The sequence below is a fragment of the Naegleria lovaniensis genome, assembly GCF_003324165.1.
Source record: "Naegleria lovaniensis strain ATCC 30569 chromosome Unknown tig010, whole genome shotgun sequence".
In the NCBI taxonomy this organism is placed as follows: Eukaryota; Heterolobosea; class Eutetramitea; order Acrasida; family Naegleriidae; genus Naegleria; species Naegleria lovaniensis.
Genome location: NW_025407832.1, coordinates 1 through 25,845, shown reverse-complemented (window position 1 = coordinate 25,845; position 25,845 = coordinate 1). Strand labels below are relative to the sequence as shown.

The 25,845-nt window shown below is 37.1% G+C and overlaps 13 protein-coding genes across 13 annotated transcripts; 9 read left to right on the top strand and 4 right to left on the bottom strand.

The window, feature by feature from the left end:
* Window positions 1-30: 30 nt before the first annotated feature.
* Window positions 31-2,223, top strand: C9374_000407 (uncharacterized protein; the record flags this gene model as incomplete). The annotated part of the gene is made up of 1 exon (XM_044693668.1): window positions 31-2,223. One exon carries the CDS (start codon window positions 31-33, stop codon window positions 2,221-2,223), a length of 2,193 nt encoding a protein of 730 aa, XP_044552235.1.
* Window positions 2,224-2,297: 74 nt separating this feature from the next.
* C9374_000406 (uncharacterized protein) lies at window positions 2,298-3,263 on the bottom strand (the record flags this gene model as incomplete). The annotated part of the gene is made up of 1 exon (XM_044693657.1): window positions 2,298-3,263. One exon carries the CDS (start codon window positions 3,261-3,263, stop codon window positions 2,298-2,300), a length of 966 nt encoding a protein of 321 aa, XP_044552234.1.
* A 307-nt stretch (window positions 3,264-3,570) lies between these two features.
* On the top strand, window positions 3,571-4,188 carry C9374_000405 (uncharacterized protein; the record flags this gene model as incomplete). Its single annotated transcript, XM_044693646.1, has 1 exon — window positions 3,571-4,188. The coding sequence occupies one exon, from the start codon at window positions 3,571-3,573 to the stop codon at window positions 4,186-4,188; it is 618 nt and encodes a 205-aa protein (XP_044552233.1).
* A 255-nt stretch (window positions 4,189-4,443) lies between these two features.
* Window positions 4,444-8,739, top strand: C9374_000404 (uncharacterized protein; the record flags this gene model as incomplete). The annotated part of the gene is made up of 1 exon (XM_044693635.1): window positions 4,444-8,739. One exon carries the CDS (start codon window positions 4,444-4,446, stop codon window positions 8,737-8,739), a length of 4,296 nt encoding a protein of 1,431 aa, XP_044552232.1.
* A 150-nt stretch (window positions 8,740-8,889) lies between these two features.
* Window positions 8,890-9,961, top strand: C9374_000403 (uncharacterized protein; the record flags this gene model as incomplete). Its single annotated transcript, XM_044693624.1, has 2 exons — window positions 8,890-9,376; window positions 9,528-9,961. The coding sequence occupies 2 exons, from the start codon at window positions 8,890-8,892 to the stop codon at window positions 9,959-9,961; spliced, it is 921 nt and encodes a 306-aa protein (XP_044552231.1).
* A 94-nt stretch (window positions 9,962-10,055) lies between these two features.
* C9374_000402 (uncharacterized protein) lies at window positions 10,056-11,852 on the top strand (the record flags this gene model as incomplete). Its single annotated transcript, XM_044693613.1, has 1 exon — window positions 10,056-11,852. One exon carries the CDS (start codon window positions 10,056-10,058, stop codon window positions 11,850-11,852), a length of 1,797 nt encoding a protein of 598 aa, XP_044552230.1.
* A 377-nt stretch (window positions 11,853-12,229) lies between these two features.
* C9374_000401 (uncharacterized protein) lies at window positions 12,230-14,430 on the top strand (the record flags this gene model as incomplete). Its single annotated transcript, XM_044693602.1, has 3 exons — window positions 12,230-12,728; window positions 12,928-13,228; window positions 13,365-14,430. The coding sequence occupies 3 exons, from the start codon at window positions 12,230-12,232 to the stop codon at window positions 14,428-14,430; spliced, it is 1,866 nt and encodes a 621-aa protein (XP_044552229.1).
* Window positions 14,431-14,504: 74 nt separating this feature from the next.
* C9374_000400 (uncharacterized protein) lies at window positions 14,505-16,619 on the bottom strand (the record flags this gene model as incomplete). Its single annotated transcript, XM_044693591.1, has 1 exon — window positions 14,505-16,619. One exon carries the CDS (start codon window positions 16,617-16,619, stop codon window positions 14,505-14,507), a length of 2,115 nt encoding a protein of 704 aa, XP_044552228.1.
* Window positions 16,620-16,658: 39 nt separating this feature from the next.
* Window positions 16,659-18,972, bottom strand: C9374_000399 (uncharacterized protein; the record flags this gene model as incomplete). Its single annotated transcript, XM_044693578.1, has 2 exons — window positions 16,659-18,056; window positions 18,295-18,972. 2 exons carry the CDS (start codon window positions 18,970-18,972, stop codon window positions 16,659-16,661), a joined length of 2,076 nt encoding a protein of 691 aa, XP_044552227.1.
* A 501-nt stretch (window positions 18,973-19,473) lies between these two features.
* On the top strand, window positions 19,474-20,289 carry C9374_000398 (uncharacterized protein; the record flags this gene model as incomplete). The annotated part of the gene is made up of 1 exon (XM_044693567.1): window positions 19,765-20,289. One exon carries the CDS (start codon window positions 19,765-19,767, stop codon window positions 20,287-20,289), a length of 525 nt encoding a protein of 174 aa, XP_044552226.1.
* Window positions 20,290-20,569: 280 nt separating this feature from the next.
* C9374_000397 (uncharacterized protein) lies at window positions 20,570-21,952 on the top strand (the record flags this gene model as incomplete). The annotated part of the gene is made up of 1 exon (XM_044693556.1): window positions 20,570-21,952. One exon carries the CDS (start codon window positions 20,570-20,572, stop codon window positions 21,950-21,952), a length of 1,383 nt encoding a protein of 460 aa, XP_044552225.1.
* Window positions 21,953-22,078: 126 nt separating this feature from the next.
* On the top strand, window positions 22,079-23,125 carry C9374_000396 (uncharacterized protein; the record flags this gene model as incomplete). The annotated part of the gene is made up of 1 exon (XM_044693545.1): window positions 22,079-23,125. The coding sequence occupies one exon, from the start codon at window positions 22,079-22,081 to the stop codon at window positions 23,123-23,125; it is 1,047 nt and encodes a 348-aa protein (XP_044552224.1).
* Window positions 23,126-23,150: 25 nt separating this feature from the next.
* C9374_000395 (uncharacterized protein) lies at window positions 23,151-25,844 on the bottom strand (the record flags this gene model as incomplete). Its single annotated transcript, XM_044693534.1, has 3 exons — window positions 23,151-24,698; window positions 24,787-25,708; window positions 25,808-25,844. Coding segments are annotated over 3 exons (2,507 nt in total), but the record flags the coding sequence as incomplete, so codon positions are not given.
* Between the last annotated feature and the right edge of the window lies 1 nt (window position 25,845).

The window sequence follows — 25,845 nt, the reverse complement described above, 5'->3', positions numbered from 1 at the left end:
ATTGAAAAAGGATTAAATTTGGAAAAAAAAATGCTGCGTTCCATCATCATGACTTCAGTGGCCGAGGCTTCATCATCATCAGCCTCTGGCACAACAAGCCTTCGGACGGTGAAGACTCTCTTCCCACAACTCTCTTCAAGAGTCTATTGGATGAATAAGCCAATGAGGATGGTGTCCATAGTCATGTACCATCATCAACATTTATACAATTATTCAAAGAGCTTTCATACGTGTTGCCCCCGTGGAGTGGAAAGTATTAGTAATAACAACAACGACAGAGAAGTCAATCTTGCAAGCTCATCCTCCACTACTACCACTACTTCCGAAAATAACAAATTTATGAAATTGGGCGATCATGATGAAAATATTGATACGAATATTCTCGACTATTCAGTGAATACAATTCAACTTTTACGAGATCCTTCATCAAGTGCTAATTTGAGAGACTTTATGGTGGATACAATTATTCAAAAAAAACATAAAACATCGGAACGTGACCATACCATTGGCCACACTGAAAGCAGTCCTAATCAAACTTCTGAAGCTCGACAACACTTAGAATCAGTGCGTGATCGATTGCGAGAAAAATTTGGAAACAAGTTAGTCTCTCAAAAGAATACTATAACGACAACTACTACACAGATCTCTCAACAAACAAAAGGTCTCTCAAATGCTACTTCCGAAAACTCTGCGGAAGAAACTACTCTAAAAAACGTGGAATTTATGAAAGCCATCAAACACTATGAGAATGAAATTGCAAAAAACGACAAGCTCCCGTGTTATGAAACTAAATGGCACATTGAAAATTATTTACGCAAACAATTCAAACGAGGGCAGAATCTTTCCACAATTCTAAATTACTTTGTAAAATATCCTGAAATCACAAGAACTGGTCAATTTTATACAATCTTCCTGGAGACGATTGCCATGAGTTTACCTGTTTCAAAAAAGATGTCCCTTGAAACTGTTGAAAAAATTTTTGAGAAAATTCCATCCATCGATGTTTCACCTGACACCTATAGAGCTCTAATTTTATGTTATGCTAATAAGGGAAAATTGGACGCAATTCCAGCTCTGTTGGACAAAATGGACAGTCTCTTGGAAACTGGATTTTTTCGAGCTCAATCCGTCCCACTGAAAATAGCCAAAGAAAGTTATGAAAGTGGTAAATTATCAATCTCACAAAGCACGGATTCAAATCATGATGACAATATCAGTACTGAGCTGTTACAAGAATTATTTATGCTTGAAATGTTTAAACTCAAATTGACATTTGAGGCATTTGCTCACAACCATGACTTGAATGCACTAGAAAAATTAATAATCATGAAGAGATCAGAATGGCTGAGTAACCACCATTTTATTTCCACCTACATCAAAATGGTCAATGATTCACTCGAGTTTTACTTGACCAATAACAAGTACCTTCATGCGAAAAAACTTGTCGACCTTTTTTACAAGTATGACCTTCCAAGATCAAGTATCTTTGAAAAACAATTGAAATTGGACTTGACTCCCGATAGAGGCAATTCAACATTATTTTTGGCTGAGAAACCTGCACACTACAATCGTTATGCTCGATTTTTCAATCTTCAACTGTTGCTGTATAAGGAATTGTCAGAATGTAAGCTCAATTCGAAACTCCAAGAACATTCTTCGGATGCCCAAAATAAGAGAGAATACATGTCAGCACAAAAATTGTTTGACATGACTATTGCAGAAATGAAGAAGGAAGGAATTACGTTTACAAGCGAAATTTATTTGACTATTTGTGCGTACTATTATTCACAACAAGCCTATGAACGGTGTGTGTTCTTTTTTGAGGACGCCTTACGACATGGAGTAGTTCCTAAAAAACGCTCTTTTATATATGCAGAAGAATCGTATTTAGTGTTGAATGACATCAAGAAGGCCATGCAGTGTCACCAATTGAGAGACGTGTATTACAGGCTTTTTGAGTTGAATAATGAAATATTAGCACAAGGTGCAGCTGCTTGTCTTGACTACCTGTACAATTATAAGGACAAAAAAACACAACAAGCAGAGCTTCGAAAACGAAAAGAACAATCAAGGATGCGAAAAGAAAAAGAGGAAGAAGTGATGGAAGAGGAGGAGCTTGGAAGGCCTGTTCTCGCCAGCACCAAGCAATCGAAAGCAAAGAAGCAAGAAAAAAAAGGTTACACGTTGTCAGAGGTGTTTTTAAGTCTCACTAAGAAACAATAAATGTCCAAATTGCAAATTCAACGAAAGAAGTGCAAGATGTTTGTGGAACTAACGTCATTTATTTGATGAGTTGTCTATTCTTCTTCCTCATCACTCATTTCTTGCTGTTCATCTTCTTGGTCATCCTCCTCGACTTGTTCTTCAGTAGTTTCTGTTTTTTGTTGCTTTAATTTGGCCAAAAATTCTTTACCCTTGGCTGTGAGCTTTTGTTTGACATCATCTTCACGCAAGGCCATATCCAATTTAAATGGAACATACATATCTTGACCAGGTATGATGAGTTCACAATTCTCAAGAATGGAATAGATTTGATCGATGCTTCTGAGGCCAACATCTTCCAATTTTTGTTCCAAATCTTGCTGTTCGCTTGTAAGACAATTATACCTCCTTCTCAAATCATTGAAATTGACAGCTTGACTATGATTATATTGTCCATTCATCAACTCTCTAGCAGTTAACACATTTGCGGATGTCAATGTTTTCTTCTTTTGCGAAATTGACATGACATATCCCCATCGCATGATATCTTCCAATTTCTTTTCCACATACAATGTTAATCGATCCAAAGCAGCTCTTGACATTTTCAAGTCATGCATAGTTGCTACCTCCTTCGTTCGACTATCAATAGGAGTATCAAACTTGGGCGACTCTCGAATAATGTGTTTACATGATCTGGCAATTCTGGTTGCAGGAATGGACTTTAATCTCGGACTTTCCAATTCCAACATGAACAAAATTGTAAGAATTTGTCTTCTCGATATGAAAATATTTGGTCCAATTTCAATCTTGTGCTTGGCTCGTGTATGTTGCTTATTCTTTTTTTTAATCTTTTTTAATCCATCCCAATCAAAATTTTCTCCAATTTCTTCGGAGGCTGGTTGTGCTTGACCCAATAATTCATCAAGTTTTTGTAATCGTTCCTCTTCCGTGAGTTCTCCTCTACTCTTACGTTGAACTCGGTCCTTTCCTCTTCCTTTCTTTGCCGTTCCCGAAGAGGTGGAGGATGAAGATGATGATGAAGGCTTTTGCTTTGCGGGCATTTTTTGTAAAATAAATTTTGAAAAAAAATGTTTAAAAAAAAATTAAAGAGGATGAAGAAGCAATTTTGTGTGAACGGGACTGAGATTTCAACGAAGAGGCAATAAGAATTCCCATCAGTAAAACCATGCATGCACGAACAATTATTCCATTTGCACATAATAACAGAATGATTCATAAATCATTCCACTTGATCCTAAATAAGAAAGTGATCTTTCTGCCCTGTAACCTCAAAACGTTTTCTCAGACATTTTGGTGCGCCTCTGATGAATATCCATGCGATACCGCAAATGAACTCAAAGAAAACAAATGCCAACACTCTTACCGATGCGCTTTCGCCAGACAACTCTAAATCTCATGGACGTCATCCTAGTCTTGTTATGCATGATCCTGAGTGCACATGCACAACAAGTACTTCACAATGGAGATACCATCTCAAGGGTCACTAATGTTTCAGAACAATTCCGAATCGAGTTAGCAGAATGGCAAATCCTCACGATTCGATTTTATGTCCATTCTGGACATGGCAGAGTCAAGTGGTCGCAAGATCCAACCATGTCATGGTCCTCAACGACATCCGAAAGGTTTGATTCCTTCTACTCTTCATCCAGAACCGTCACGACTAGTTATTTCAATTCCGTGGATTTTCCAGTTACCATTTTCTACCAAGTTTCACCGGAAACAAATGTGAACTATTCCTTTAAAGTGGAAGTGACTGATTTCACGGTTGTGATGGCTCTGTCCATTACTGGAATCTTGTTGGCAAGTTGGGTCATGGTTGGTTTCATTGTTGTTACAATCATTGTTGTTGTTGTGATTCGAAGAAAAAGACGGAGAAGAAATGGTTGGTTGGCCACAGAAGATGAAATTTCATCGTTAACAGACCCTACAGAATTTAGTGAACCTACTGCTGTCACTCATTTGTGAGTCCTGAACGATTCATCTTTTTTGACACACTGAAGAATTTAAAGAAAGAAAGAATTTAAAATCATATGAAATGATGGATGATTGAAAATCTTTCCATTTTCAAATATTAAAAAAAAAATATTTCACCTTTGCTCAAATTCCATCACGATTAACGATTCATCAACCTCCAACATTCAGAACCATCACACAACGGATTTTGTTGAATTGTGTGGTTTTCAGGAGAAATTAATCAAGAGAGATTTCTATATATCCGACATGTCGAGTGAAATTATTTCAATATCGGGTGGATTACATGCATCATCATCATCCCATGGAACCTCACCATCATCTCCTGGATCGTATGGATCCTCACAAGTATTGAACGGTGGTGATTTTATGGTGAGCCGTTTTAGGAGAATGATTGAAGATGTTTGTATCTTATCATTGGATCGGAACGGAATGAATGAAATTATTAAAACCAAATATGATGAGAGTGTTCAAAAACTTGTCATGAGCCAATCACCGTTATCTACAACAACAACAACAACATCTCCAGAAGTATCAGCACAAATTTCCAATGAAGCCTCAACTAACTCGAATGTAGATCCGAAAAGTATCCAAAATTATTCATCAATAACTACACCAATAATTGGTGATAATCATGCATTAACTACCAATCATTCCGAGACTGAATCATCTTCATCATGTGCAATCATTTATCTCAAACGTGAAGCTTCATTAATCACCAGTTATCCCAAATCAAAAAAAAAGCAAAAAAAGCAAACAGAAATAATGAACACAGTTCAAGAAGATTCATTTCTAGGTGGTTCAGATTTGACTCCATTGAGCTTGCAATTTTTCACATTTCCGAATGATATGATTGTTCAAGTGATTGCATGTAAAGCAGCAGAAGGAGTAGATAAAAGCGATTCTATTGGAAACATCATGAAGAAGAATAATTCTGCTTCGAAACAAGCAACACAGCAACATAATGCAGCTAGTAGTGATGAGAATTTCCCATTTGTTACTGAGAGCATTGATGTGAGGAAGCATCCACTCTTGAAAAGTATATTTGCTACTGAGGAAATGATCGGAGGTGATCCAGACAGCAATGCACTCTCACCGATTGTCAACGAGGATGACAATAATAGCTTTGATGAAGACAATGTGAATACTGAGGACGCAGAGATGGATTACGAAAATTACATCGAAAACGCAAAGCTTCATCCACCTGCACGCAGTTATCACACGTTCATTAACACTGACGCACAAGGATTTAAATATTATGGATTTTGCTTTACAAAATTTTTCACATACCGAATTACGAAAGTTGGTGACAAGAATGAGAAGAATGTGGAAGTTTTTATTCGAATCCCTTCATGCATTTGCATGCTTTCTCGATTTGCATTTCATTCTACTTTTTTACGGTTTTTCTCACATCTCGATCAATATTTGTTTGAAATTAATGGAGGGTTCGCAAAGCCCAACGGTGCAGGATATTATGTTTTTGATGAAGAGTTACTACATTATATTTATGACTTTTTCAACAGCACACAACTACAACAGCTACCAAAACAAATTGAGAACTCGTCAAAAACCGACGACAACGAAGATAATAATTGTGCCATTTATGACAAATTGATTATACATTTTTCTCAAAAAACAAAAACGCTTTCAGACATCAATAACACAGAGAATGGATTTTCGTCATCAAACGAACTGCCATCATCCTTTTCTGATTTTAAAGTGGAGTTTGACAAGCTCTTATTTATTGGATCAAAAGAAGAACACTTTAAAGAAGCTTCACTCTTTGAGAATGAGCGCGTTTTTGAGGATGATACTCTGGGTGAGGATAGCACTGTTCTCTCACGTAGACTCTATAATTTTGACAGCTCATCAGATTTGTCGGCAAGCAATGGATATTTCCCAAATTCACCGTCTGAAGACGTATCACAACAATCACCTTTTAAGCAACCAATTTCTTCCACAACTCCAGTTCTGAATTTCCCATCATTTCCAACATGCGATTTTGACTTCTCCATTCTTACCAATGCTCTCAACATTGATTGCATTGTTACCATTGTAAATTATTTAGCTCTTGAAAAGCCCATCATTTTCCATAGTGTGAACCTTTTCAGAATGGTCATGGTTATGGAGAGTTTACGACACTTGATTTACCCATTCAGACTCACCTCAATTTACATACCAATAGCTCACGAGAAGATTATTAATTTCTTAGAGGCTCCTTTTCCATACATGGTTGGTACACATAGTGAAGTCATGTGGAATCATTTTCGTATTGGCTTTGAAAAGCAATCGTTTTTACGAAGAACCATTAGTCCACAATTCAACACGTTACCCTCCTCCAACTCATCTTCTTCGAACAAGATTAGTATTATTACAATGAATGAGACCAAGGCCAACAATGTTGCAAATAGTTCTGATTACGAAATGATCAACATTCCAGAAGGAGTATGCATTGTGAATCTTGACGATGATCGAATTCAATTTGTTGGAGAGGAACCAAATTTAGTTTCAAATTCTAGCAGAAATTGGAAATGGTCTCAGACACTCATCAGTTACATTAAAGACAGTTTGGAAAAGAGTAGAAAAGACATTGAGAGGAGTGAAAAAGATTACATGTCAACAATTTTGAAATATAGCCCCAAGATTGAAAACAAACCTCTACAAGGCACTGTTTCACAAATCAGCAGAAAGGACAGTCTACTCATGCGAAAGAAAAGATCGAGTGAGACACTTGCGAAAATGGTCATGTTGAAAAATCTTACAAATAAGGAGCAAGAAGAGGAAGAAGTCACTGGCAATGATCCTCTACAGGCTCCCAAGTCTCCTCATAGCACGAAAACCACGACTCAGAACTCAACATCCGAGTCGAACCATGGTGTCACCACGAAAACAAGTGCAGCGTCACCGTCGTTGCAATCTGGAACCAGAAAGAGATCATCAGCGGTCAAACAAAATCAAGCCTTCATCGAAACAGGCTCTAAGGAAGACTCCTCTGCTTCTCCAACTTCTACTACATCGTTTCAAGTATCCTCCCCAGGTGTCACCAATAGTCCAATGTCATCGTCTAGCTCAACAACCAGTACTGCATCTAATTCTACCCCTTCACCTCAGACCATTCGTAAAAGATCCCTATTTGAAAAACATTCAACCACCCTCAAATGTCCACATCCTATTCGTGAAATATTTATCAATGTATTTGTTCGATTATTGACGTGTTATGAATTATTTGTGCAGTACGAATCATTTAATCCAAAGGATGACATGAACATGAATGCAATATTTTCAATTGAAAAGTTTTTGAGCTTGGATAATAGTGGAAGTTTTAACCAAGCTTATCGCGCTTCCACAAAGATCAAACCAAACGGATCTGGTACTGATAATTTTGGAGGTCATGTCGACTCACAATTTCTACGAGAATTCTTCAAGACTCAAATTTTCCACTTTTTCCTTCAAAAGAAGTGTGAATTATTTTGGAATTTACATCACATTGTGAAAATTAGAGATCAAGAACCTGTTACCAATAAGCTTCATGTACACTCACAATCTCTTCCACAACTTTCCCTCTCATATGGATCATCAAATTCCATGGTCGTCAATGTTACCAATACATTTTACAAACTATTCGACTGCAAGATGCAACAAAACACCGAACGCTTTGTGTTAAATGTATTGCTGTTGAACTCTTCCTACAGAAGATGTTTTTTATACAAGAGAGGACGCTTTAGAAAATCATGGAAGAAGCGCTTTTTCGTTTTGAGAGATGACAACACCTTACTGTATTATGATGGACCAGACGAAAATCAACTCAAAGGTTCAATCAAATTAACCAATGATGGTCATGCAAAAATTATACCTGTAAAAGTTCAAGAAAAACGACATTTCGAAGGAAGCGGCGATGAAGACGCCCATTACGTATGGACAAAATCTCAACAACAAGAATTCATTAATTTATTACGTTCAACCAAAAACACGGATCAAGAGAATGCATCAGAAGATATTGATGGAATCCCACCTGTCACTGAACAATTTCCAACACCGTTCGTTTTTGCAATATACATTCCTGGTATTCGATTGCTTTTCTGCTGTGCAGAATCAGAGAGGTCTCGTGAGGAATGGCTTCGAGTATTGCGTGCAAAAGTAATGCCACTCGAATTTCTAAATCTCATGAAAGAGTATTTGGCACAACTTCAAAAACACAAACATGAAAAAAAGAGCCACAACAACAATTCATCAACAATTCAGCCGATATCGAATCATTTAACACAGATTGCCCTCTCCAACTCTGGTTTAAACCACCATTCTCATTCGTCACCAAATTTACAACATAGTATGTTGTTACAACAACCACAACCACAGCAACAGCAACCAATAGTCATGTATCGAACCTTTGAATTTATTCCAAAATCATTCAAGCTTAATATTGTGAGTGGTCACAAGGATGCTACGAGCAACACGACTTCGACTCGCAATTTCATGGACCACTTGTTTAATAGAATGCCACTAGAGGAATATATACTTCGAACATCACTACAACAAATTGACTAAGTGTCATTCATGTTGACACACCAAACGATGCGCTAGAGAAGGACCTACGTGCTAAGGACGGACATTAAACGATGATCCAAAAGGATGCACAAATTTAATCTCTCATGCACCTTTTTGTGGATTGCAAAAAAGATTTTCACAACTAAAAAAATGTTGAAAACGAAAACCATTCGTCTCAATTCCATACTCTCATTGCAATTACTTCCCTTCTTCTCCGATAATTATTGCTACGCATTGATCAATCATCGTACCAAACAATTTGCATTGGTAGATCCAGCTGACCCAGCCAAGATTCAACAATACCTTTCCGATGTCCAAAATCAATTTCAAGATAAAAAGCTGATTGCCATTCTCTGTACTCATAAACATTATGATCATGCAGGTGGTAATTCCTATTTTCAAAAGATCGATCCATTGATTGAAATTTATGGAGGTACTGAATCGGAAGCAGTAAATAAGGTGATTCCAACGGAAGAAAGAAAAGGCTTTGAATTTAAATTATTTGATGATCAAACACAAATTCAAGCCTATCATACGCCATGTCATACGAAAGGACATGTCTGTTATGTTTTGCAGAATAAGAAGGAGAATGGAGATGAATGGAATTGTGTTTTCAGTGGAGATACCATCTTTGCAGGTAAGATCGACGATGAAATGAGTGTTTTCTATTTGAACAATATTTATTTTAAATATAATTATATTTGGATCATGAAACGGTATTATAATGATGTTGAACCATAATGTGTTATTCACGTGGATTGTATGAATTTGTGATTATTCCACAATAGCTGGATGTGGAAAGTTCTTTGAAGGTTCAGCCCAAGACATGTACTCAAATATTCAATTGATTCGATCATTATTTTCGGACGTGAATGAAGCAAAACGAACATTGTTGTGTTGTGGACATGAATATACTGTAAAGAATGTTCAATTTTTGGTAGACAGAATTTCTAATGTGCCACTTGTCACCCAATATTTGGAAAAATTCAAAAATTTGAGCAATAATGGAGAATTCTGTGTTCCAACAACCATTTGGGAAGAATTTGAATTGAATCCTTACTTTAGAGCTATTGATGATGAAAATTGTGAATTGAATTCAGCACAAGAAAAGTCCAACTATTTCCGTAAAATGTCAGAATATTTAGGAGAGCAAGACGTCACTACTTCCAATGCTGCTGTTGATTTATTAAAGAAAGTGAGAGAACTGAAGGACCAATATTAATCACTGCTAGAATGAACCTGATTCTCAAAGGAGTAAAACTGCAAGTGCAACCTCAGAAAACGTCTTCGGATGGTCCGTTCATTACAAAAAAAAAATGCTTCACTCCACTATTGAAGGAATCAACGTGGACGAATTGTTGACCTATTTGGAACGAGAAAACCAACATCCAATGAAGGCCATGATCGGATATAAATTTCCAACTCAGGCCGATCATGTTCATCATTCCAGTATTGAGTTATTGTGTGGAAAATGTGGAAATGTATTAAATATTTCATCATTGGAAGGTTCGGAAAGACAATCGGTGATGCTAATTAAACAAATGGATCGACCGTTTATTTCAATTCAAATCATGAATGAGGACACTCCACTGCAGCAACAATCATTTCCTTTGGAATTTGGAAATTTGAGAATTGTCCAGAATCATTCTTCTAAAGACTTGATCATTCAATGCAAAAATTGTAGCCTTCAAATAGGAACAGCATCATTTCCGAACCATCAAAAGAAGAAGGCTAAAATGTTGAATTCACAACAGAATGATGAATCTCAATCCATTCCTCTCAATGGAAAATTATTTTGGAAAGATATTTTCAGTCAAGAAGGATGTGAATATTTAATTCTTCTTCCCAAAACTATGAATCTCTCTCACATTCCATTTTCAACAAATCAATCGGTCAAGGCAAGTCAACAAGCAGCTCGTGAACCTAATGAGATTCGTTTTAAAAAAATTATTCAACGACAGTTGGAAGAAGAAGAGAGAATTCGCAATGCATCTACACAAGATCCAATGACAGCAACTGAAAATTATCAAGCTCATGTCAGAGAAGCAGAAATTGCTAAACGTAAAATGTTTAAACGTTTGCATAATTTGAAAATGAGTGATCACGATTTGGAGAATGACACGGCCTGGGAACAATGGCTCTTTTGGTATCGAGATAAAAAGATTCCAACATTGTATAACAAGTTTAATCAATTATTGAAAGATGAATTTCATGGAAATGTGAGAGCTGTTCGAAAAATTGAAGAAGTCATTAAGGGACACATTTTGGAAAATTTGCAATTACATCCATCCGTGTTAAAATTGAAATGTTTAGTAGAAAGTGACAATGAAAATGACAAGTTTGAATTGAGATCCATTCTTCACAAGAGAATTTTCAATGAGACCTTGACACCATCTCCATCGTTTGAGATTTTACCATACTCGAGTTCTGTGTGTGAAGAGCACTACAAGGGAAAATTCTTTTGTTTTATTGATTTGGCAAAGGCAAACTTTTCCACATTGAGAACTTTAGATCCTGATATTTTCGGAGCTAGCCCTGAAAGCAACATGACTTGGAGACAGTTTCTCAATAAGGAGACAACTTTTGAGCTCTTCCATAATTTTCACTACACAATTAGACATCCAGTTTTTGGAAAATTGAATCATGGCTTTTCCACACGAAAAATGATTGAAATTGCAGAACATGAACAATTGAACGTCTTGTATAACATGATGAAAAAGCATTTACTGAAAGAACATGCATATTTATTTGAAGAATCTCATTGCTTTGTACCACCCATGCAATGTGCATCTGATGCATTCTTTTTCTGTTTCCATACTGAACAAGATGCCAAGATTGCCTTCGATGCCTTGTGTCAATTCGATTCTGAACTCTATCCCAATGTGAAAGATTTAATTCACTTGACTGTCTTTAAGAATCATTATTATTATTTTTCTGAAAGCAATTCGGATTCGGACATGGAAAAACAACGATGGTTTGTCGTGAAAGAAACATTACATTCTCAAGAAGTGTGTGAAGAAAAATTTACTATTTGTGCTGTCCAATTGGAGGATCGACCATTTATTGAAGATCATTTCGAGAGAGCTTTGGCATTATTTTCAAAAGAATTGTAGACACGACGTCGATTTGTTCATCATTATTGGAAGAGTTTCGTTTTGCAGTTGTTGAATCATGACACAAACCTCCGCGTCAAATACCAATCCATGATCAAGGAAAGTTTGTAACCAGCTTTTCGGTTTACAATTGTAACGTATGACCTGAGCAAATGCTTTCCAAATTGTTGTTCTGCGAGCATGAAATGCATTCCTTCTTTTTCTAATGAATTATTCACACAAATATTCATGTTATACCTTTTTGTGATATTTGTACCCATACCTTTTTTGATCTCAATTTCTTACAAGGGAAGGATAGGGTATTGGTTGTGCGAGTGACTTGTGATCCGTTACAACGCAAACCCATTTAAAAAAAATATTCACACGCTCACTGACAGATGGCAGGTCCACGCAATCCCACTGCCGTTGGTGTGGTGTTGGCCTTGTTGTTGTTCGTGAGTCTCACGATCGTGCAAGCCATTCCTCCCAATTTTGTTCCATACTCTGCCTTTGATCCGTACACATCCAACTTTACTACAGTTCCTTGTTCCGTGCCAAATGCCAATCTTGCCAACATTTACAAGAGAACGGTTCAAAAATTGTTGACAAGCTTTACATTGGCCGAACGAGATGATTTATTCCTTTTAAATTCTGTGTTACAAATTTCAAATCCAGCACCAGCTCCACAAGAATTATTAAACAAGTACGCTGAAGATTATGGACACATTCTTCACAATGTGCCACTTGTCGTGTTCGTTCCAACTCAAGTCAGTCAATTGTCAAAATTGATGAGAGCTGTGAAAGTCAATAATTTTGGAGTTCAAGATGATGATGATGATGAGAATTCGAGTTATAGACATCACGAATTGTTTGCAAGAATTAAAGTAGTGATTAGAGGTATGTTCATGATGATGATGATGTAATTGTTCGTTACAATTATATTTTGGACAATATTTATAATGATTATAAATTTTTAAAATGACCTATCGGTTTGGAAATGATTCCGTGTGGTGTTTTTGTTTTTGAATTGGGTATTATGATCATCTCCTGTTATCTTTCCTTTTATATCCACACTTGCTAATTTGGAATTGAAAAGGTGCTGGAGGCAATGTCGAAGCAGCTGCTCAAGTTCTTAACATTGCCGATCATGAACAAGCTGTTCCTCCTCTCTACATTCTCATTGATATGGGTTCACGTTTCACTCAAGTTTCTGATACCATTCAAGTGTCAGCTGCCAATCAAAAGTCAATTTGGGCTCTTGCTGGAGCTCAATGGGTGTCTGTGGTCAGAGCTGCAGCTGCTCATAATTTAAGACCTTTGGTAGTTCCAGATTATTTGGGAATTACTTTGGGAGGATCCTTGTCGATTGGTGGAATTGGAGCTGATTCTGTTTTTAGGTAAGTTTGAAAGAGGTTGTCATGGAATCATTATCACCATATATACTTGTTATACACTACTTATTATTTTATGTAAATAATGAAATGGTGTTGATCATGACATTGAAATGGACATTTTTGGCATTTGACATTTTAGAGGTCCAGCAGCTGCTCATGTCGCAGAATTGGAAATTGTTAAAAGTGATGGTGACGTTGTGAATGTAACCTCTTCCTCAACTCTTTTCAAATCTGTTTTGGGTGGAATGGGTCAATTTGGAATTATTTCTCGTGTTCGATTGAATTTAGAACCAAATAAGGCAATGACTAGAATTTACCATTATGTGAGCACTGACTTTGATGTTTTGGTGAAGGCTGTCGATCAGTTACAAATTGCCAATTCTCAAAACGAAGTTGTCCAAACCATTCAAACTTTCTTTGTTCCAGACACTTTGTTTTATATCCAAATTTGGGCATTGAATGGAAGAACCACTTATCGATCTCCTCAAGAACAAGCTCAAGTTGAGGCATTATTAGCAAAGAATTTAACCTATGTCTTCATGTTAGAGATTACCACACGATTTGATACTACTGCTCCAACTATGGAAGAAATTGCAGCATTGACAGGTCAGAATTTTGACTTGTCAGTAGTCGATGACATGCCAACCAATATTTGGGATGAACGTTTATTCTATTTCACCATTCCAGGTTTAATTGCAAGTGGACAATGGTTTGAAAGACATCCATGGATGAATATTTATCTTGCTGGAGATGTCTTTGAAAGAGATCCACAAACTCAACAAAGTGATTTCGATCGATTGATTGCTGACTGGACTCCAGAAAAAACAACTGGATTTGGACACGTTGGATTATATCCATTATTGAATTCCCAATTCAACAGTGTTCCATTTGTGTCCATTCCAAAAACTTCGAAATGGTCTTATTTATTAGTTATTGGAAGAGATGAACCCACAAATACCGATGCTGGAATTAATTATCAAGTGTTTGACAATCGAAGAATTTGGGATTTATTTACCAAGACAACCATGTTCCAATTGGATCGACCACGTGCCACCTTGTATGCTGACAATGTCATTCCCAATTTCAGAAGAAGTGATTGGAAAGCCAATTTTGGAAATTGTGTTTGGAGAGATTTTGTAGCTGCCAAACGAGAATTTGATCCAAAGAGAGTGTTTGCTGATCCAAGAAATATTTTCAAGCATTGAACTGAATTTATTTATTAATTTTATTAAATTATTATTGCTCAGCAATGCGGAAACAGTTTTTGCAATGGAGGTCATTAAATGTCGAAATTGATAAGCTCACATTTCGGTAGGAGTTTTGATAACATTGCTTCCAATTTCTCGGTTGACAATCCACTTGTGCTCAAATGCTCCAAATTTCGAAAAGTTCTGCCAATTAACATGACATCATCATCGCAAAGAGTATTAAAAGGTAATGACAAAACGGTTAAATTTTTCAAATGTGGACTGTTGCACATGGCTTGAATTCCCTCTGAGGAAATCTTATTGAAACCAACATCCAAATCGGTGAGTTGGGAAAATGATGAATTATTTGCAATAAAACAAAGTCCATCATTCCCAATTTTGCAACTTGATATCTGAAGAGTTATCAGATTGGGAAATGATGCTGTTGATAATAAACGTGCTCCTTTACATCTAATTTTGTTATATTCCAATGAGAGTTCTTGCAATGTACAACAGAAAGGGCTTGATATTAGAGATGATATGCCTCTCTCTGAAATGTTGTTATTATCAACAAAAAGTGTTGTCAAGTTTTTCATAAAATTGCTTTGACAAATGGCAATCATTCCCTCATCACCAATCTCACAATTGATTAAAGATAATTCCTTCAAATGTTGCATTAAGTTGCTTTCAGCAATCAGTTTTGCTCCAACTGATGTGATGGAATTGTTATCAAGTTGCAATATGGTCAGATTATTGATGTTTGACATCTTGGAAGTCATAAACGAGATGCCATTAACTCCAATACCATTCAGTGAAAGATTTAAATTTGTGACATTTCTCAAAAGATCGCTTTCACACAAATCGAATACTCCATCGTTAGTAATAGCATTTTGGTCAAGGTCTAATGTTGTAATATTTTTTAAATACGGACTTTTAGCAAGTGATCGAACTTCATTGGTCCTAATATGACATTCGTTGAGAGTTAGAATACCAAGATTTCTCAAAATGGAGCTGTTTGCAATTGCACTCACACCTTCTTCACCAATTCCATTATTGCCCAAGTTTAAATTGGTTAAAGTGCTCATTGATGCACATTTAGCGAGTATTGTAACTCCTTTCTTGCTCACATTACAATCACATAAATCCAAATAAGTGAGATTTTTGATGTATTCACTGTTACAAAGTGATTGAATGATATCATCTCCATGATTCGTAGACAAGCTCAATTCACGCAATTCTTTCATGTGAACACAATTTACAATCATATCACCACAATCTGAATCAAGTGTTTTGGATTCATCGTGTAAATATAATGTTGTCAATGATTTGAAACATCCTGAAGCAAGTTCAGAAATATCTTGTTTCTCAAGACCAAAATCTTCCAGAGTTAACGACTTGATGTTGTTAAATTTGTTACTTCTTGTAATTAACTGGATGATTTCCCTTGCTTTTTCAGTATCTTTGTTGCAAATAGAGAGTTCAGTGAAATTGAATGTATTTGGATGGGATGTAATCATTTTCAATGTTGAAAGAGTCGTACTGTGATGGTCATACAATGACAAAGTCATGGGAATGAAAAGTACTCGTTCATACCAATATTTGGAAACTCTCATACAAGTGTGAACGAGGAAACTCTGATCAAGAAATGTCAGAATTTGAAACAACATGTCATCACCAAGTACATGGTCCAATCTAGTAATAGATTTTTCGTTGTTGTGTTCGGCGTCAACCATGGGAATTTTCTCATTCTCAATCATGAAATTTGAAGATTGTTTCTTCTTTTTTGTGGCAGTTTCATGATGATTCATGACTGATTTTCTTTCTTCTTCATTCGACCAACAACATTCCAACTTTCTTTTGTTTGTGCTTTCTGCAACAATTTCGTTGGAATGAATATTTTCCATATTTGTCTTTTCATCAAATAATTTTCTTCTTTCAATGATCCATAAATTTAAACAAATTGAAACATGTTCCGATAATTCATCTTGGAGATGATCATCATCCTGTAATTTCTCGGTGTGAGTCATCATCGGGACAGAAATTTGTTGCAAACAAAATGGACAAATCCGAACTTCTGTTGTTTTCAAATTATTCATTGAGTTACGAATGCCAATCAATCGTTGTTCATCATCTTCATCATCTCTTGTTGTTGATTCCTTCATGGCTGATGAGCGGTTATTGTTGCTACTGGTCTCATCCACTTTCATTTTTTTTTACGCAACTTTCAACAAACACAAAAATCGAATTTACTTCTTTTTCTTCACAAAGCTTACTTGTAAATCATTTTCAGTGGCCAATTGTTTTGGAGTTTGTCCAGTCTTATCTTTCGTTGATGGATTGGCTCCGCTCTGATATAGATAACCACATAATTTCTCTGCAATATTCTTTTCTTTGAGTTTACAAGCTAAATGGAGAGGTGTTTCACCCTTCTCGTTTTGAACATTCATACTATCCTTATGAAGAAGTGTCATTAATAAATTCACTGTTTTCACATTTGAATTTTGCACGGCCAAGTGGAGTGGAGTATTTCCGAGAGCATCTTGTTCTTTCATCATGGAGGCACAAGCACTTGGATTTAAAAAGGCAAGTCTGTTAATGAGAGCATCAGTTCCTTGAACGGCAGCATGATGAAGAATGTTTTGTTTCTTGTCATCTCTTGAAGTTGGTCCAAATACTACTGCCGGATTGGTATTCAATAGAATATATTCGACAATATTTAAATGTCCATTGGCAGCAGCTCTCATGATTGGAGTTCTTCCGAATTTGTCCTTTGCGTTCAATAGGACCTTATTTCCTGTTTGTGACGAGGATGCCATGCCAGAACTCGAGTTGGAGGCCTCAGCAGATTCACTCACTAGGAATTTCACAGTCTCAATTCGGCCAAATTCACAAGCAATATGTAAAACAGTGCTCGAATCGCTTGTTTTGAAATTGTAATCGCCTTCAAACATGCTACACATGGCCTTTGCTGCTTTGAAACATTTTCTTGCGCTTTCTAAATCTCCAATTTCTTCATCTTGACAAGCTCTTGTAATTAATAATTGTAAAGGACTCTTTCCATACTTGTCTCGAACATTGATTTTGGCTTTCAATTGACAAAGAATTGTGATGGCCTCAGCGGCTCTGTGACTGCAAGCCCAATGAAGTGGTGACGATTCAAATTCATCAGGAGCAGCTATATTACACTTGTATTTTGAAACTAGAACGAAAATTAAGGAAGATCGATCATATTTGGCAGCTTGATGGATGAGGAACGATCGAGGTTTTTCCTTATCTCTCAATTTTCTAATTTCCTTGTCTGTCCATGAATAAAATTCTTGCATTCCTTCTGTGGCTTCACTTTTTGCTTTGGCACACATCTCGCTGTATTGTGTGACAAATTCTTCAAATTTATCAGAACTCGTGTGATCGTCATATTCAGGATTTTTCACAAATTTGTATAAAACATAGTGATACATCATGGCAGGTTTGATTTGATTCAATTCCGTGATACTGGCAAACATGGAGTCTTCTGCTGTGTTGGCTGGTTCATTATCTTGATACATGTCTTCGGTTGTGGCTGGAGTGGCTGCAGCAGCATCATTCTCTCCATTCGACACAAAGGAAGGTGTGATTGAAGCAACTGTTGGAGAATCTTCAAAGCTCTGTGTGAAATGTCACGTCATGGTTGTGTGCCGGTAATACAGTTGACATGTTGTGATCCATGAAAATCATTCATCACAATGCACGAAAATTATTATTTGTCGATGATGATGATGCGTGTGTTGTGTGTTGTATGAAATTGGTCCAGGATCACAAGAATGAAAACAGACAACATCAATGTGTTTTAGAATGAAAACATCCAAGATCAATAATTCATTGTGAAACAGACAAAAAACATACCGTTGTAGAATTTGCTGAATTCAAAATGACTTGCAATTCGGATTTTTGTGATCCAGCTGGACTTTCCAACATGACCACTCCACTCTCACTCGATGAAGACGTGCTCGACAAGACATCATTATTATCATATGGCGCCACTGACAAGGTGACACCTCCTCCATTATTATTCTGACTAGTACCTGTCAATACACCAGTACCTCGTGGTGTGGAATTTCCTCCTGAAGTCGTTGTTGTTGACGACAAGACTTCTTCATCAATACTCGAGATGGATAAATTTCGATGAAAAGTTCCTTCTAAATTACCTGTTGAAACACTTTGAGTGTAATAATGTCCACCCACCACAGAAGCATTTGCTGTGAGTGGAGTTGTAGGAGTGGAATATTCTTCTTGTTGTTGTTCCAATGATGATGATGATGAAGATGGCTGATGATGAGCCTGTAACGCGTGCGGCAATGAAGCTCTATTTCCAGAAGAGGCTTTCGAGAGAGCCGATGCTGATTTGGCTGTCAAAGTTCCCGACTTGTTCTTCTTCTTTTTCGTGGCTGCTTTGGCGAGTGATGAAAATGTTTGTTTGAAAGCGTTCCATTGAGAAGTTGGATAAAAGTCTTCGTCTTTGACTCCGATTTTGGGTCTTGCGGTACCAGATGATGAGTTAGAATTGGAGGAACGAGTGGACATTTTGGTGTTGTCGTAATGAATGGCTGTTATATGGATTGGTTGTTATATTGTTGTTGGCAAATGATGAAAGAACTCGTTGTTGTTGTTGCAGCGAGTGGAAGGGTGTTGATTGATTCACTTGTTGTTTTTCTGGACGGTGTGTGTTGTTGAGATGATCAGAACAAGAGTCCAGTAGGGAGAATGGTTGAGCAATTTTTATGGAGTGGGAATAATTCGCGTCATGTGTCAATCATGTGATCTGAAAAAAAGAATAGCGCTTCTGTAAATTGATGGTGTTTACCTTACTTGTTCCATGCATGAATTGTTAATGATTGCTGTAATGAACATGATTCCTTATGAACAAAAGAGTGAGGGTTTTCACATTCTTGTCGTTGTGAGATATTGACCTCTGTTGTTTACAATTGACTCGCTAAGACTGTCTCATAGGAGCTTGTATTTCCAACACGATCTGTTTTCCACTCATGAAAGACGCAAACGTGGATGAATGCAATTCAAAGAAAAATGCAAAGTTCCGAGTCTTTTTACTCTAAAATTCAAGTCATTGAAATTCCTTCTTCATCATCATCTCAACAAAAGAAATACCTCATTCCTAATACATCGGGATTTGATGGAATAAATTCAAACAATCAATTGCTACTTTCTGATGATGTTTCTCAACAAACCAAGCAAGCCTTTCATAGCATTGTGAAGGCTTTCCAACACAAAATTCCCAATTTTACCATTTCATGGATTGAGCACGTGAGTGTAACGATTCGGAACGAGGAAGATTACTCGAAATGTTTATCCATCTTGATGAAAGAATTTAATTATCATTTACCATCTTGTAAATTGCAAACCTCTTTTGGAGGAGGATTACAAGATCAAGTGTTAGTTCAATTACAAGCTGTATGTTCAGTGCCGTCATCATCATCATCACTCTCTGAGTCAGAAAAGAATGAATTAATTTCAAACACCGAATCCGACACAACAAGAATCACTCGTTTTCATGTTGGTAATCGTTATAGTGAAAGTGCTGTCTATGGCAACGTTCTCTACATTAGTGGACAAGTTCCCGATGATGATGGAAAGAAGGATATTGAAGGTCAAACTGAGGAAGTACTTGCAGCATTGGATCAACGATTGAAGGAAGCAGGAACCGATAAGACCAAACTATTGATGGTTCAAATCTTTCTTGCGTCCATGTCTGATTTTGATGGCATGAATAAGGTGTGGGATCAGTGGGTTCCTAAAGGTCATGCACCACCACGAGCAACTGTGGAGGCCAAATTAGCACGCTCATATTGGAGAATTGAAATTGTTGCCACTGCAGCGTTGTAAGATGGCGACATGTGTGGCCACACGAAGACGTTTTGAAACGAATGATGAGGAGGGTATGTTTGATGTGAGTTTGGTGTGTGTAAATGTTTACATCTTTGTGTGTGATAAAGGTGAAAAAGTTTGAGTAGCAACTGTGAACTCGGTCCTTTTGATCTCCTTTTGGGCCATGAACTTGCTTTGGAGCTCACAAATAAGAGCAGCGAGAGAAACAACAAGAAATCAAAACAAAAAAAATATTTGAACAACCAACAACTCATTGCACACTAATTCGATCAACAACATGTCAACGCCTCCAAACAAACTCTCAGTCAAGGTTGAAGGTAATCAACTCATCTTTTACAATCCCAATAACGAAGTCGAAGATAATATTGGAGTAACCTTCCACAGAACACTTCGTATTCCAGACGATGGCAAGATCTATCCATTGCCACCATCATTGGGTTCCTTTCCAGTGAAACGAGTCGATGATTATCTCGATCGAGTGCCAGAAGCTTGGAAGAAACAAGGAGGAGTTTTCATTCCTCTCTATCAACGAGAAGCCATGTGGTTAGAATTTATGAATTTCAATTCGGAATATCCTCATGCTTTGAAAATTGCTGTCGGAAAAGTGAATGCCTTATCGGGAGAAACTTGGGATGAACAAATCAAACAAAGAAATGTTCAAGATTATGTAGTCACACCATTGCAACCATGGTTGGATGGTATCAATGCAGGAGATGGATACATTAAGCAATTTGTGGCCATGCCTCTCGGAGGTGGTTACACAGTTGAAGGTCAAGTGACCGGTGAGGAAAAAGTGGGTGGTACACAAATTATTGCCTACGCCCCACATCATGACAAACGCTTGAAACAATTCCCATCGAGAACTGTCACCACTCTTCCTTCTGATTCAAAACCAAAACAATCTGGTTTTGGCTTTTTCTCCAAATCAAAGAAAGATACTGCAATTCAACCACCTTCACAACCTCCAAAACCATACTCTTTTGCTCAACCATGTTCGGCAAGCTCCTGCTTACCGCCACCACCTCCATCAGTACTTTCATCATCGTGTTCTACAACTACGTCTTCCTATGTAATCCCACCTCCTATGGTCAATAGTCCAATGCCACAGTGTGAATCCGCGTCAAGCAACTATGATATGCTTGATGTATGTTGTGCAACGGAATCCTCCATGCCAATGCCACGATCATCTTCTTCATCATCCTCAATCCACAACCAAGTGAAATTAGAATCAAAGAAGAAGCGAAAATCAGAAAATAGCCAAGCCAAAGAATTAGGTCTTGCAGCAGGTGGTAAAATGAAACAACAAATTATTGAAGACCCTTATGGTTATTCCTTCTGGGATGAATCGACAAAATCAAGAATTTTCATTCACATTGTCAACAGTGAAATGTACAAGGAAATAACTGGTGAGGAAGTTCCTCCAACACCTATTACTGCTCAGACCTATTCCAGTTACAATTATCCATGGTTTGATTTCTACAATGAAGATGTTGGCTCTGTTGGAAAGAGCAACATTTTGAGTCAAGTTAAAACTGTTAAGGAAATTGATCAAGAGAAATATGCTTGGCCTCAACAAAACGATTCCTCAGTAACTATCAATAATGTGACCACCTATAAGGGTACTTTTAATAAGAATGATGTGAGAGATGGAGATTGGTAATGAAGTGTCCACATGAATCGTGTATTGTCATTCCAACAGTGTAAATAAATCATTCGTGCCAAAATGATTTTGACCAGTATCAGAGACAATGACATAATTGTGGTGAATTAATTGCCAACAAAAAAAATGCTCTCTGGCACAAGGCTTATTTTGACGGATCTTGCGCCCAACACTCACGCACGTTCATCGGGCCATTTGGAAAATAATTACGGCCATGATGATGAAAAAAATCAAAGTTTGTACACAAAATTACAAATCAAGATGAGAAATTTCAAGATCAGAAATTTACCATTTGCAATGAAATCGGAAATGATCAGAGGCTTTTTTCTTGATCCTAAAGAACAAGAGCATGGAATAACTCCCTGTGATATTGGAGACGTTGTTATATCATACAATTTGAATTGTATTTTAGTGAGCCGATGCAATAGTGCCAGAATTGTTGTTTTTGATTTGGCAACCAAAGAATTTCAATGTTTTCTAAACGCTCCACGCTCGTCGCCTAGATACATGTGTATCGAGGAAGACAATCAAGGGCATGATACATTGATAATATTTGCCTGTGATCAATGCGTTTTCAAATATGATTTACAGCGTTGTCTGGAGAATGTCAACAAGGTGGAATGGCGAAAAATTTGGGAAAGCGATCATTGTGGATGGCCTCAAGGAATTGCAATTCCTCGGTCTAAAAAATCTTCAGTATATGTTTGTGATATTCTGAGCGATCAGGTGGTTGAGCTGAACGCTTCTAATGGACAACTCTTGTCAAAGTTTCGTGTCGATCGAGCATTTTCCATTACGTTTGCGTATCCAAGCTGTAGAGATCAAAACAAAGAATACATGGTCGTCACAACTGTAGAGAACAATAGTTCCGTTCAAATATTTACTCAATGTAAAGATGATCAAGGACATTGTTCGTGGCAAAGTGTAAAGCGCATTGGTAACATTGGTAGTGACCTTGGTTCGTTCAAGAATCCATGTGGAGTCGTTTGTGATAATAAGCATATTATTGTATCGGATTGTGACAATGTAAGAATTCAAGTGTTCTCATTAGACAATTTTGAATTTATTGATTCGTATGAAGTTGTTGACAAGGGATATCCATATGGAGTTTGTTTGGATGGTTCAAGCGGAGAACTTTTCGTGTGTGGAGCTGAGAGTGCCTTTGATGGATAATTGAAAAGACTTTGTTAAAATTGTCCTACTGCTTTCTGAACTTCTTCATAATGGCTCTAACTTTGTTCAAGAAAAAGTTTTGAAAAGAAAACATGCCTAAATTGAACAAACTTGATGGTTTCACACAAACCAAAGCCACGAATGAAGCAATTCTAAAAAGCATTCCAAATACCACTACCATGCCAATTGTAAGGCCCAACTCATCCCACTTGTAACCCATATTTTCCATACTCGTAGTTGTGTTATACAAGTGTCTATATCTTTCAAGTTCAATAAGGTAAATATTTTCATGACTGTATGTCAAATAGGAGAGAGCTGGGAAAATATTAATCGGGAAATACATGTCACGAAGTGTTGGAAGAGGAGTTGTAGAACCGCTAAACACATTGAAAATGAATACAATCACTACAGATGTCAATTGTGCAACATTTGGTTTGACAATTATACTAATGAAATAACCCAATCCATACGAAGCCCAATACACCAAAAGCAATGCATAGTAATATTCCAACACGGAGGCGAGTGGTGCAACTGTCGTGTAGTAAATGGTCAAGAACACAATGGGTGCAAAAATATTCACAATTAACATGGACATATCCTTGGCCCAAAAGTAACAAAAAGTACTCAGACCTGTTTGACTCTCTCTGTAGAAATTCAAATATTCTTTTCCAAATACTCGAAGGGCAGCCATGGATCCCATCAAAGCCATGGAAAGAGACATTAATGCTGAAATGGTAGCAATTGGATCGTCGGCAGGTTGTTTACAAACTTTTTGTAAATCTCCAGGACATTTCTCATAGACATTTGATGGAGGAGGACCTACATACACCTTATTGTAAAAAAGTAACCCTAAAAAGGAAGCACATAGAAAGATGAGTGAAAAATCGAGAACGAGACTTGGTAATCCTCTCAGCAATTGGACTATACTTCGTTTGAAACACATCCAAAATTGTGCAAAGTATGGAAGTCTTGGATTGATGAATTTTCGTTTGGATCTTGGAGTGGGTGTCATGATTTGTGGAGGTTTTGTCATGTAATAATTCAATGCATTACCTGTGGTTGAGGTTGAGTTGACCGAAGTTGACATTGAAGAAGGATTGACCAATGGTGTTGATGTCGTGTTGTCTCTATCAAGAAAACCTCCAATTCCCAAACTTGCACGAGCATTGGTATCATATTTGTGTTTTCTCTCTTCCCAATATTCTGGCAATGAATGAGGATCGAAATTTGGATACTTTTCATTTTCAACCATTCCTGCTGAGATGTCAATAACAAAATCAGCCAAATTAATTCCATTAGGTTTCACAAATTCAAATTCTTTTTCAAAATATTCTTCCACTCGGTCCACAGGTCCTAAATAAATGGTTCTTCCACCCTTTCCAAGAAGCAGTAAAGTATCGAACATGGTAAAAATTTCATATCGAGGTTGATGGATGACTGTAATGACATTGATGCCAGCTCTGGAAATGTTTTGAAGAGCTTCGCAAACTTCTTTGGAACTGGCACTGTCGAGACCACTGGTGGGTTCATCTAGGAAGAGAACAAGAGGAGAGGAGACCAATTCAATACCAACCTAAGGTGTGGTGTTTGAGTTGGCAATGGTAATTTAAATTCGTGTTATTAGATGAATTTAAAAGATAAACATATTCAACTAGACTTACATTCACTCTCTTACGTTGACCTCCAGAAATACCTCTCTTCTCTTGATCTCCAATAACTGAATGTCTCACATCTTCCAAATTTAATACCTTAATGACATCATTCACAATGGCATCAATATCCTTTCTCGACTTTTTAGCGTCCAATCGAGTTCTTGCAGAAAAGTACAACGTCTCTTCGACTGTCATGGTTGGAATCATGATATCATCTTGAGGTACAAATCCAATTCTTCGATTGTAATTTGATAATTTTTCCTCCACTCCATTCACAAAAACTTTTCCAACTTGAGTTCCATAATATGCTCGATTGGCCAATGTCGTAATGAATGTTGATTTTCCACATCCTGACAAACCCATCACTGCTGTCAATTGTCCATGTTTGATTTCACCCGTCACACCATGAAGGACTTTCTTTCCTGAACCTCTTAAAATTAGTCCCAAATTTTCAAATCCAATATCCACAGTGAAATTGTCTTGAACAAAACTTGCAGTCGCCATAGAAGATGTCATTAAATCTCTTCTCTGTTTAGCTGAAAATAGAGATGATTTTTCTCCCAATTCTCGTCTCTTTTTTCTTAATTTGGCACTAATTTTCACATACAATTTGAAAGCAATTTCATAAATGACATTGATCATGAAAATTAAAAACAAAATACTTCCAAACAAGATCAATCCTCCAACAGTCATTTGATCCGTACTGCTGCCTTCAGGACACAACGATAAAAACCAAGAACATTCACTTGGACGAATCGAACCTGGGGCGCAGAAATATCCGACTGGACAAATAATTTTCACAGTGGCGTTGGGACAATAGTATCCTTTGGGACAGAGTTGATACGTGATGGAACCTTCGGGACAGTATTGAGTGGATTCACATGCAGCAATGGTATGTGTATTTTCACAGTAAAATCCTTTGGGACAAGGTCTATGAAGGTTGTGTGAAAATTATTTTCAAAAATTTCATTAAGGCAGATTGAATTTCAATGAAAGGATTAAAAGAATGGGAACAGCAATTGAAACATACCTTTTGAAAATGGTTCCGTTTGGACAATAATCAATCGT